General features: G+C 43.4%; 1 protein-coding gene across 1 annotated transcript in view; it reads right to left on the bottom strand.

Annotated features, from left to right (window-relative positions):
- Positions 1-6,491, bottom strand: part of LOC133554634 (guanine nucleotide-binding protein G(i) subunit alpha-1-like) — a 49,162-nt gene extending 42,671 nt beyond the window's left edge. Inside the window, exon 1 of the mRNA XM_061903601.1 lies at positions 6,044-6,491. Coding sequence (XP_061759585.1) covers positions 6,044-6,161 — 118 coding nt within the window. The 5' untranslated portion in view covers positions 6,162-6,491. The remainder of the gene's footprint in view (positions 1-6,043) is intronic.
- Positions 6,492-13,559: the final 7,068 nt, after the last annotated feature.

Here is a 13,559-nt window from a genome sequence, read left to right as displayed (position 1 = left end):
CGCCGGCGCCCCCCGCGACCCCAAAAGGGAATAAGCGGTAGAAAATGGATGGATGGACAAATACGAATCATGGCAGACTTTGTGAGGGGACAACAACTTTTTGGGGATAAATTATGATCCAGAACCCTATATTTTTGAGCCCAAACACAAGGAGAATGAGTATCAAGCGCCAAAAGCTGAGAACTAAATAGATGTAGCTTTAGTAAAACACATAATCCCGCAGCTGTATTGCTAAGTGCTAAACAAAAAGACATACAAACATACAAACTAATAAAACAAACACTTACTGTACAATGTCGGCTATCGCTGGGATGTCAATGGTTGGGACACTCACATTATCCCGTTTGGATAAAAATTAATCACAGTCTTTGCAAAGGATTTTAAAAAATACTGCAAAAAAGCGTATCTTTTGCAAATTTCGGGCTCTAAGTTAGATGTCAAAGTTCACCAGCTTGTTAGTCATTCCTCTACTATCCAGGTGAGAGGCATGATTAACTCTCCAATTAACTTTTACCAATTTAGATTAGAGGAGAAGCCGCAGAACATTGGCCATACATTCAGGTCATGTACAAACCCCTTTTCCATATAAATATATAAACGGAATACAATGATTTGCAAATCCTTTTCAACCCATATTCAATTGAATGCAAATCAAGGACAAGATATTTGATGTTCAAACTCATAAACTTTATTTTTTTTGCAAATAATTTTTAACTTAGGGTTAAAAATTGCCAAAGTAGTTAGGAAAGGACATGTTCACCACTGTGTTACATCACCTTTTCTTTTAACAACACTCAATAAACGTTTGGGAACTGAGGAAAGTAATTGTTGAAGCTTTGAAAGTGGAACTATTTCCCATTCTTGCTTGATGTACAGATTAAGTTGTTCAAAAGTCCGGGGTTTTGTTGTCGTATTTTATGTTTGATAATGCGCCACACATTTTCGATGGTAGACAGGTCTGGACTGCAGGCGGGCCAGGAAAGTAACCGCACTCTTTTACTACAAAGCCACACTGTTGTAACACGTGGATTGGCATTGTTTTGCTGGAATAAGCAGGGGCGTCTATGATAACGTTGCTTGGATGACAACATATGTTGCTCCAAAGCCTGTATGGACCATTCAGCATTAATGGTGCCTTCACAGATGTGTAAGTTACCCATGCCTTGGGCACTGATACACCCCCATACCATCACAGAAGATGGCTTTTGAACTTTGCGCTTATAACAATCCGGATGGTTATTTTAATCTTTGTTCCGGAGGACACCACGTCCACAGTTTCCAAATATATTTTGAAATGTGGACTCGTCGGAACACAGAAAACTTTTCCACTTTGCATCAGTCCATCTTAGATAAGCTCGGGCCCAGCAAAGCCGGCGGCGGTCCTGGGTGTTGTTGATAAATGGAGTTTGCTTTGCATAGTAGAGCTTTAACTTGCACTTACAGATGTGGCGCCCAACTGTAGTTACTGACAGTGGTTTTATGAAGTGTTCCTGTGGTGATATCCTTTACACAGTGATGTCGGTTTGATGCAGTACCGCCTGAGGGATCAAAGGTCCGTAATATCATCGCTTACGTGCAGTGATTTCTCCAGTTTCTATAAACCTCTTGATGATTTTACGGACCGTAGATGGTAAAATCCCTAAATGCCTTGCAATAGCTCGTTGAGAAATGTTGTTCTGAAACTGTTCGACAATTTGCCGACAAATTGGTGACCCTCGCCCCATCCTTGATTGTGAATTACTTAGCATTTCATGGAAGCTGCTTTTAAACCCAATCATGGCACCCACCTGTTCTCAATTAGCCTCCACACATGTGGGATGTTCCAGATAAGTGTTTGATGAGCATTCCTCAACTTAATCAGTATTTATTGCCACCTTTCCCAACTTCTTTGTAACGTGTTGCTGGCATCAAATTCTAAAGTTAATGATTATTTGCAACAACAAAAAAATGTTTATCAGTTTTAACAACAAATATGTTGTCTTTGTAGCATATTCACCTGAATATGGGTTGAAAATGATTTGCAGATCATTGTATTCCGTTTATATTTACATGCAACACAATTTCCCAAATCATATGGAAACGGGGTTTGTAGTTGGGAGAGTGGCTGTGCCAGCAACCTGAGGGTCCCTGGTTCAATCCCCACCTTCTACCAACCTCGTCACGTCCGTTGTGTCCTTGAGCAAGACACTTCACCCTTGCTCATCAGTGTGTGAATGTGTGTGCAATTGGATGAATGTGGAAATAGTGTCAAAGCGCTTTGAGTTCCTTAAAAAAAAAAAGGTTGAAAAGCGCTGTACAAGTATAAGCCATTTACAAAGACTAAAACACTCACAGAAACGCAAAATTGAAGGTTATCTATATGTGTCCAATTTAGTTATTTTACCAAAATTACATGGCCAAAAGATTTCAGTGTATAAGTACTTTTGGAGCGCATTCAACAATACTGAGAAAATAATGATAACCATGATAATTCTGGTCACGATAACGGTGATATGCAATTTTCATATTACAACATCCCTAGTTTTGTGGAGAGTCCAAAGTCCTATTTAGTAATTTGTGTCAGGTTCGTCCCTGACAGTTTGGTTATGTTTTAGTTTTTCCCTCTGCATTTGTCTTTGTTTCATCTGTGTGTGTGTGTAGTATTTCCTGTCAGCGCTCTCATTTTGTCTCTTTCCTGTGTTTCTCCCTGAGCGCTGTTTCCCCTCAGCTGTGACTGATTGGCACCTGGCCACACCTATTTTAACCTGCTTTCCCATCCAGTCCGTGCTGGATTATTGTCGTTGCTACCTGTCGTGTCATGTCAATGCAGCGTTGCGGTAAGCTATGTTCAGTAGCTGTTCGTAGCTTATTGTCTTTTGTTCCCTGCTTCCAGTTTTGTTTTTTCTTCGCCAAGTTTGTTAGCCGCCTCGTGCGCGCCTTTTGTTGTACCCTTTGTTTGGTTTTGTTTTTGTGTTAAAGATTAAATCATGTTATCTCACTCAATGTCTGCCTCCTTCTCTGCATCTTGGGGTTCGTCACAAACTAACTTTGACAGAATAATCCAGCCAAATTCTAACCCCACAGAGATGTCTATGGCAGAGAGGCTTAATTTAGCGTTAAAACTAATGGCTAATTTAAAGAAGAGTTCTGCTGCGTTTCAAGCCCTCTCCCACCCACCCATGTTGACTGTGGGCCTATCTGGGGACGTCTGGGACCCGTCCCTTGAGGAGGGGGGCTATGAGTAGCTGTGCAGCTGAGGTACAGCTACTTCTCGACCTAGTGGGTCTGCAACAGATGGCGCCATCATCTCCGGTAGGCCGGCAGACGCCACCATCACTTCCGATGGGCCGGTAGACGCCACCATCACCTCCGGTGGGTCTGAAACCTACGGCACCATCACCTCCTGTGGACCAACAGGCTCCACCATGCACTCCGGTGGGTTAGCAGACTCCACCACGCACTCCCGTGGGCCAGCAAACTCCACCACGCACTCCCGTGGGCCAGCAGACTCCACCACGCACTCCCGTGGGCCAGCAGACTCCACCACGCACTCCGGTGGGCCAGCAGACGCCACCACGCATTCCGGTGGGCCAGCGGACGCCACCACGCACTCCGGTGGGCCAGCAGAAGCCACCACGCACTCCGGTGGGCCAGCAGACGCCACCACGCACTCCGGTGGGCCAGCAGATGCCACCACGCACTACGGTGGGCCAGCAGCAGGGGGCGCCACAATCCTCTCCGGTGGGCCAGCAGCAGGGGGCGCCACCATCCTCTCCGGTGGGCCAGCAGCAGGGGGCGCCACCATCCTCTCCGGTGGGCCAGCAGCACGGGGCGCCACCATCCTCTCCGGTGGGCCAGCAGCACAGGTCGCCACCACCATCCTGTCCGGTGGGCCAGCAGTAGGGGTCGCCACCACCATCCTGTCCGGTAGGCCAGCAGCAGGGGTCGCCACCACCATCCTGTCCGGTGGGCCAGCAGGGGTCGCCACCACCATCCTGTTCGGTGGGCCAGCAGGGGTCGCCAACACCATCTTGTCCGTTGGGCCCACGACCACCATCCTATTCGGTGGGCCAGCAGCAGGGGTCGCCACCACCATCCTGTCCAGTGGGCCAGCAGGGGTCACCACTACCATCCTGTTTGGTGGGCCAGCAGAGAGCGCCACCATACTCTTGTCGGCCAAATATGTGGTAGTTTCACAGGCGACTGCCCCGCAAATTGAGGCGGCGTTCAACTCTCCGTCGCCACCTGACTCTTCCCCGCTGGTCGCGGGGACATTTGGCCTGGCGGCCCACCGCCTTGTCCTCCCTCCACCATCCCTTGACTTTGGACTGTTTTTGGTTTTTTTTTGGGGGGGGGGGGGGGGTCTTAAACGTCTGTTATCCATTATGGACCGGGGGGCTACTGTCAGGTTCGTCCCTGACAGTTTGGTTATGTTTTAGTTTTTTCCTCTGCATTTGTATTTGTTTCCTCTGTGTCTGTAGTATTTGCTGTCAGCGCTCTTTTTTTGTCTGTTTCCTGTGTTTCTCCCTGAGTGCTGTTTCCCCTCAGCTGTGGCTGATTGTCACCTGGCCACACCTGGAGTCAATCAGCCTGATCCTATTTTAACCTGCCTTCCCATCCAGTCTGTGATGGATTATTTTCGTTGCTACCTGTCATGTCAATGCAGCGTTGCAGTAAGTTATGTTCGGTAGCTGTTTGTAGCTTACTGTCTTTTGTTTCCTGCTTCCAGTTCTGTTTGTTCATAGCCAAGTTTGTTATCCGCCTCGTGCGCGCTTTTTTTTGTCCCCTTTTGTTCGGTTTTTGTCTTAGTGTTTTATTAAATCATGTTTTCCTGCTCAATGTCTGCCGTCATCTCTGCATCTTAGGGTTCGTCACCAATTAACTGACAATTTGGGCCCGCAAATGACCAAATATGGGTGCACACAAAAATCGATTCTGAATTGCAATTCGTATTCATCCCGATTCTAAATCAATTCCTACTTTTTTTTTTTTTTACTTAGAAAAAAAAAGTTTTTATTTTAATTTTTTTAAATAGTAAACACTAAATTGGCCCTAGTGTGCGAATGTGAGTGTGAATGTTGTCTGTCTATCTGTGTTGGCCCTGCGATGAGGTGGCGACTTGTCCAGGGTGTACACCGCCTTCCGCCCGATTGTAGCTGAGAAAGGCGCCAGCGACCCCGAAAGGGAATAAGCGGTAGAAAATGGATGGATGGATGGAAATGTTTAGGCCATCTCAATGAAACTAGAAGGAACTTTTCTATCTTGTAACCATCCATCCATTTCCTACCGCTTGTCCCGTTCGGAGTCCCAGGGGTATTCTGTTTTGAAAAATGTTTATTATAATTATTATTCCAAATAATAGGAGTGCACAAAAACATTGATTCACATCTGAATCACAATTCCTTTTCATCCTGATTCTAAATTGCTGATTCATAATTTTAATAAATCTGATTAAAAAAGAAAAAGAAAAGTTGTATACATTTTTTTTTCGTATATAAGAACCAATTTTTTTAAATATGCTTTAGGCCTTCTCCAACCAGATGAAGTGTTTTTTAACCTGTTATCTGTTTTGAAAATGTTTAATATAATGATTACACCTAATACATTGCGGGATTCGCAATGAATTAACGTGGACCCCGACTTAAACAAGTTGAAAAACTTATTCGGGTGTTACCATTTAGTGGTCAATTGTACGGAATATGTACTGAACTGTGCAATCTACTAATGAAAGTTTGAATCAATCAAAAAGGTTTAAGTCAGGAATCGTGTAGAATCGAAAATCGTGTTGGATCAAGAATCTTTTCTAAATCGAATCGTCATCCCAGGAATAAGAGGGTCAAATTGTTAAGTACCCAAGGAGTCACACCCCTGCTCTACACGCCCTTGACCCTATTGAAAATGGATGGATCGGTAAATCTAGAAGGTGTCAGCCCCTCAGGTTGGATAAACTGTGGTGATCTGCAGCAGTGGGCTTGTATAATTGAAATAATATTAAAACAACTTTCCACTAACAAAACCATGACTAACTTACAAGTGGTGCGTTCAATGTCCGAACGATTCTTACCGAGTAAAAGCAGCTTCACTTCTCTCAAGGACTTCTCTAAATCTTCTCGAAGGTTTTTATCGATCATCTTGCTTCTCTCCACCGCAGCTTTGTCCTCGGCGCTGATTGTGCAGCCCATGACGGCTCTCGGAACAACTTTTTGACAAATATAGTAGAAATTCTTCTTTTCAGGAGCTCATACGTCGCCAGAGAGAAGCTGGAAAAGCTTCAACAGTTCAACTCCACAAGTGTCCCGGAAAAGGAGCACAAACGTGTCCTGGTGGGTGTTCGGGAATTGTCTTCGAGCACTTTATCAGCGGTTTGTTAACGTAACAATGACACCGTTTAAAAGTCTAATCATAAATTACAAATAAAAACATAATACAAAGTTTTCCCCAAAAAACGCGATAAAAAAAGTATTTTCGCCGAGACATTGACAGCTCGCGCCGCTGTCTCTCTGTTCTCTTCATCCAGACGCTGATAAACGGTTCTATGCCAAAGAGGGGAATGGTGAACCCCAAATGCATGCTGGGAAATGTAGTCAGATCCCACACTGAATACTTTCCGATGGAGTGAGATGTCACTTGAGAAAAACCGAGCACATAACTATACAATCTAATGGTTATAACCAACCATTATGCGGTGTTATTTGCTAAGTGTTGCTATTGAAGTTAGTTAGCAACATTAAACGTTCACCCTGGTCTATGTTCGGATTAATGTGGTGTGGCAGTGACCTCTAGCGGTTTTTTTAGCACAACTGCAATTCAATAATTATTGCAAAGCTTTATATTTGTTTGTATTTAATTGTTTGCATGCATCACGTGCTTCACCGTTACCATCATTAATGTGCTATAAAGTGCACTTTGCACACATGTTTTGTGTGTATTCAAACAATAAAGATTCAAGATTCAAGATTGTTTATTGTCATATGCACAGTTAAACAGTTTGCCGTAAAATGAAAATCTTATTTTGCTAATCCAGCCCTCAACAAGTCACAGGGTACTTAGCTAAAAATAAACATAAAATAAGAAATTTAAAAAATAAAAATGTATATACAAGGCACAGTAAGTAAAATAACATTATTGCGCATTCTGATTGGCAGTCAACAGTATAAATATGGAGGTGACTTTGGGTCACATCCATCCATCCATCCATCCATTTTCTACCGCTTATTCCCTTTTGGGGTAGCGGGGGGCGCTGGCGCCTATCTCAGCTACAATCGGGCGGAAGGCGGGGCACACCCTGGACAAGTCGCCACCTCATCGCAAACCTTGGGTCACAGCAGCAGTTAAAGTGTCTTTAGTGATTAAAGGTGAATAGTGTCTACAGCAGGGGTCGGGAACCTTTTTGGCTGAGAGAGCCATGAAAGCCAAATATTTGAAAATGTATTTCCGTGAGAGTCAAATAATATTTTTTAATACTGAATACAATTAAATGCGTGCATTTTTAAGTAAGACCAACATTTTTAAAGTATAATAAGTCTTTTATTCTTTTTAATAACATTGTTATTCTAAAGCTAACCAATAATAAATATAATACTTCTTACCATTATTGCGACTTCTTGAACAGGTGTAATGGAAATTGATGGTTGGATTAAAATCCATGAGAATATTGTATAATTTGAACGTTATTTTTAACACTGTGATTACCAGCGGAATCATTCATTATTTATCGTGTTAAGCAATGTCCGCTAAGATTTATTTGAGAGCCAGATGCAGTCATCAAAAGAGCCACATCTGGCTCTAGAGCCATAGGTTCCCTACCCCTGGTCTACAGTGATGTATACAGTGAAGTAAAAACGGGAGGGGGGGGGGGGGGGGGATCTAGCATTCACAAAAGTTCATAAAGTAAGGTTTTTAAAAAAAAATAAAACTTTGTTTTTATTAAATAAAAGTCCAACCAAATCCAGCCAGAGTGAGTCTTGGTGAAATGCCATACATACAAAGCGTATCACACCATGCATGGATGATATTGACCCTTTGCAATAAATCAATTCAATTAATTATTTACTTAAAGGCTGCCTGTTCTTGTGGAATGTTAAACAGTCAAACAGCAACATTTAAATTAAAAAAAATCCTGTTGCCCGCCACACATGTTGTCAGTGATGGTTACCAAGGCAACAGCATCACTGAAACTCTAAGACAAGGTGCAAAGTCATCTACTAAGAGAGTGTTTGGATCAGAGGCCGCTTCCATCTGCACCGTTGAGCAGGTTCCCAATTTTAGGGACCCCTCAGTAGATCACTTTATTAAGGCTTGGTTTATTACTAGTACAGTACAGTATGTCCTGGGGCACCAGAAGATTGGATTCTGGCTTTTGTTGTTCATTTTTTAGAGACTTGCTCTTATCCCATAGAAAGCAAGGGTGTCCAAAGTGCTACCTGGGGCGCCAGTTGACACGTGCTGTCGTTTTTTTTGTTGTTGTTTTTTTATTGGACCATCTCATATTTAAAAAACACAATTAAGATTAAGGTCACTCTGAAAAGAAAAAAAAATGATTTTTTTTTTGTAATGTTATGAGTACCAGTATCAGTTTTTTATGAATGATTATTTGTATTAAATATTCAAGTTAAAGTACCACTGATAGTCACACACACACTAGGTGTGGTGAAATTACCCTCTGCATTTTACCCATCCCCTTGTTCCACCCACTGGGAGCTGAGGGGAGTAGTGAGCAGCAGCGGTGGCTATGCTCGGTAATCATTTCGGTGATTTAACCCCCCAAATCCAACTCTTGATGAGGGGTTTTAAAACGGACAGATAAATGCGGAACAAGCCATCATTATCATTATTAATGTAATTAAATGTAAATGTCCACTATTACATTTTAACACCATAGCATTTTTTGGCAGTTTGTCCAAGTAGTGTGCACATGTACAGTTGATGTGGCAGTGACAGGTTTCAGAAACAAACCACCTGCATGGAGGAAGCGAAACAGCACATTAGTCCTATTAATGGGAAATTTGAGTTAAAAATAAACATTACCAACAACGTATTATGCCCACTTTGCAGGAAGGAAGAACTTAAAAATTGCACATTAATAAGTCAAAATGAGTAAGTATGAGTAATGAGTATCCCATTAATGTGGATAAATGTTTGTTTGGAAAAATATGATGTTGAAGGTGTTTAAAAAACACATTAGGAGTCTCTTTGCTCATGCAAAATAAAACACAATTAATAGAGATTAAAAATGCAAATTTAATCGTGAATACTTTTAATAAATCCCAAGCATTCCGGTGATTAGTTTAATTTTTTTTTTTAAGTATCCCATTTCATGCCTAAACTACATGGGTTGATTTCGGCGTGTAAGACGAAGAGCCAGGTGAACAATATCAAAATGGCCTTTATCACATTCTTCAATTTTTCTGTATGTGGACTGCTGAGGAAAAAACTGGACACCCGAGAGCATCCATCCATTAATTTTCTACCACTTATTCCCTTTGGGGTCGCGGGGGGCGCTGGTGCCTATCTCAGCTACAATCGGGCAAAAGGTGGGGTACACCCTGGACAAGTCGCCACTTCATTGCAGGGCCAACACAGATAGACAGACAACATTCACACTCACATTCACACACTAGGGCCACTTTAGTGTTGCCAATCAACCTATCCCCAGGTGCATGTCTTTGGAAGTGGGAGGAAGCCGGAGTACCCGGAGGGAACCCATGCATTCATGGAGAGAACATGCAAACTCCACACAGAAAGATCCCGAGCCTGGGATTGAACCCCAGACTACTCAGGACCTTCGTATTGTGAGGCAGACGCACTAACCCCTCTCCCACCGTGAAGCCCCACCCGAGAGCAGGCGTGTATAAACTTTTTCCACCGGTCAAAGCATGTGGAGCCCAATTTGATATTTTGTTTTGAAAAAAGAAAAAGCTAAAAACAGGCATTAAATAAATCTAAATACACAAAGTTCATGTTGTAGGTGACCAAGCGAATTAGTGTTTGTTACTGGTATTAACATTTTGGCTTGCATTTATTACATTACATATTTTTGCCTATTTTCCTGAATTGTTTACTGTTGTTATTGTTTGGTTGTATTTTGATAATATGCAAAAACTTGATCAGCGGTCACACTTTGGACATTCCTGCCCTGAAATGTTGAAAGGCCTGCTGGCATACCAATTACTATTGGGAAGAGCAGCAGGGTGCTGGAGCCTATCCCAACTGCACCCTGGACAAGACGGGCCACTGATCAGTATCAGCCAATTTACGTGAAAAAGTAAGTCATCGCCATTACCGATTAATGTCTTTTAAGCGGCAATCACAAGCGCCGATTGACACTTTATTTATTTTTCCCCTGGCTGAGCGGCTAGCAGATAATTGTGTTTCTACCCACCCAGTGTGAAACTGCTTCCTTGAGCTAATAATAATCACCTCCATTGCATTAAATATACAACATTTCTTTGTTTCTTCAGTATCATAAACATGAACTATTATCACTGGAAGAGGGCGTTGAACATGTTGCACGATAACTTAAAAATAAAGACAACTTCAGATTGTTATCTTTGTTTAAAATAGAACAAGCACATTCTGAAATTGTACAAATCATAATGTTGTTTTTTCCCTTACAATTACCTGCTGCGGTTAATAGTAAATATACTTTATTTGTCGTTATTTATATTTTCTGAATTAATTATGTGATCATGTTCATCAGTCAACTCCATCCATCCATCCATTTTCTACCGCTTATTCCCTTTGGGGTCGTGGGGGGCGCTGGTGCCTATCTCAGTTACAATCAGTCAACTCATTGGTGTTAATTTTCAATCCATCAAGATAAAAAATATATATTAAAATCAAATGACAGTATGTTATATATGTAGTTTGATAATTTTCCTCGACTGGTGCACTAACATGTAGTTTATTTTGTACATATGTAGCATCTGCAAAGATACAAATAACTTATATTGTGACATTCTGTGGACACATTTAGGACTGCAGTTTCTTTCATTCAGAAATTTCAGGTTATAATTTTTATAATTAGCAAACTCATCCCGCGGGCCGGATAAAACCTGTTCGCGTGCCTGATCCGGCCCTCGGGCTGAACGTTTGACACCCCTGATCGAGTTGTACGCCAATTAATCACCTGATTAAAGTACAGTGTTTTATTTTCCAAAGACAGTGCTACTGTTCGAACTGTTTGTAATGTTACAGTGGCCAAAATATTAAATATACTTGTTAAATAAAACCACTGCCTTGTTTTTAATTAATACTTAAGCCTTTTACTATGCTACTGTATTTTAATGTCGGTCATTATGGTTAAGGCTGGACAATTATTATTACAATAATGGCTTCTCACGAGAAGGAACATTTAATGATTGGGGGGAAAAACATCCTTAAGCTAATAATAATAACCTCCATTGCAGTCAATAAACATAATTTCTTAGTTTCTTAAGTATCATAATCATGAACTAGTATCACTGGAAGAGGGGGTTGAACATGTTACACATTCAGAACAAGCCAGGAGCAGGCTTGCCAATGGCTAAGCCAGGGATTCTCAAACTGTGGTATGTGTACCACTAGTGGTACGCGGACTTCATCTAGTAGTACGCCAAATAATCACTTGATTAAAGTACAGTATTTTATTTTCCAAAGAAAGTGCTACTGTACAAACTGTGTGTAATGTTACCGAGCCCAACATGTTAAATATACTTGTTAAATGAAACCACTGTCTTGTTTTTAAATTAATACTTAGGTCTACGATGCTACTGTATTTTAGTACCACTGATAGTCACACACATTAGGTGTGGTGAAATTACCCTATGCATTTGACCCAATCCCTTGTTCCATCCTTCCAATCATGTATTTTTTACCCCTTGTCCCTTTGAGAGTCACAGGGGGTGCTCTAGCCTATCTCAGCTGCATTCCGTTGTTACACTCCCTAACAAACAGCGATCGCATCTTGACAAGCTCTCTCTTTTTTTAACAACCTCATTTGAGTCGCCTCTTTACTCATCAAGCTGAGAACAGCATATCTCACTTACTTCACAATAATAACATGGCCTTGAATGTGTGTGTGTATATATCTATCTCTCTCTCTCTATATATATATATCCATCCATCCATCCATCTTCTTCCGCTTATCCGAGGTCGGGTCACGGGGGCAGCAGCCTAAGCAGGGAAGCCCAGACTTCCCTCTCCCCAGCCACTTCGTCTAGCTCTTCCCGGGGGATCCCGAGGCGTTCCCAGGCCAGCTGGGAGACATAGTCTTCCCAACGTGTCCTGGGTCTTCCCCGTGGCCTCCTACCGGTTGGACGTGCCCTAAACACCTCCCTCGGGAGGCGTTCGGGTGGCATCCTGACCAGATGCCTGAACCACCTCATCTGGCTCCTCTCGATGTGGAGGAGCAGCGGCTTTACTTTGAGTTCCTCCCGGATGACAGAGCTTCTCACCCTATCTCTAAGGGAGAGCCCCGCCACACGGCGGAGGAAACTAATTTCGGCCGCTTGTACCCTTGATCTTATCCTTTCGGTCATGACCCAAACCTCATGACCATAGGTGAGGATGGGAACGTAGATCGACCGGTAAATTGAGAGCTTTGCCTTCCGGCTCAGCTCCTTCTTCACCACAACAGATCGGTACAACGTCTGCATTACTGAAGACGCCGCACCGATCCGCCTGTCGATCTCACGATCCACTCTTCCCCCACTCGTGAACAAGACTCCTAGGTACTTGAACTCCTCCACTTGGGGCAGGGTCTCCTCCCCAACCCGGAGATGGCACTCCACCCTTTTCCGGGAGAGAACCATGGACTCGGATTTGGAGGTGCTGATTCTCATTCCGGCCACTTCACACTCAGCTGCGAACCGATCCAGTGAGAGCTGAAGATCCCGGCCAGATGAAGCCAACAGGACCACATCGTCTGCAAAAAGCAGAGACCTAATCCCGCGGCCACCAAACCGGAACCCCTCAATGCCTTGACTGCGCCTAGAAATTCTGTCCATAAAAGTTATGAACAGAATCGGTGACAAAGGGCAACCTTGGCGGAGTCCAACCCTCACTGGAAACGTGTCCGACTTACTGCCAGCAATGCGGACCAAGCTCTGACACTGATCGTACAGGGATCGGACTGCCATAATAAGACAGTCCGATACCCCATACTCTCTGAGCACTCCCCACAGGACTTCCCAAGGGACACGGTCGAATGCCTTCTCCAAGTCCACAAAGCACATGTAGACTGGTTGGGCAAACTTCCATGCACCCTCAAGAACCCTGCCGAGAGTATAGAGCTGGTCCACAGTTCCACGACCAGGACGAAAACCACACTGTTCCTCCCGAATCCGAGGTTCAACTATCCGGCGTAGCCTCCTCTCCAGTACACCTGAATAAACCTTACCGGGAAGGCTGAGGAGTGTGATCCCACGATAGTTGGAACACACCCTCCGGTCCCCCTTCTTAAAGAGAGGGACCACCACCCCGGTCTGCCAATCCAGAGGTACCGCCCCGGATGTCCACTCGATGCTGCAAAGTCTTGTCAACCAAGACAGCCCCACAGCATCCAGAGCCTTAAGGAACTCCGGGCGGATCTCGTCCACCCC

Source organism: Nerophis ophidion, linkage group LG06 (genome assembly GCF_033978795.1).
Source record: "Nerophis ophidion isolate RoL-2023_Sa linkage group LG06, RoL_Noph_v1.0, whole genome shotgun sequence".
Lineage (NCBI taxonomy): Eukaryota > Metazoa > Chordata > Actinopteri > Syngnathiformes > Syngnathidae > Nerophis > Nerophis ophidion.
The sequence above is the reverse complement of the archived record's forward strand: the minus strand, read 5'-3'. Positions and strand labels throughout refer to the sequence as shown.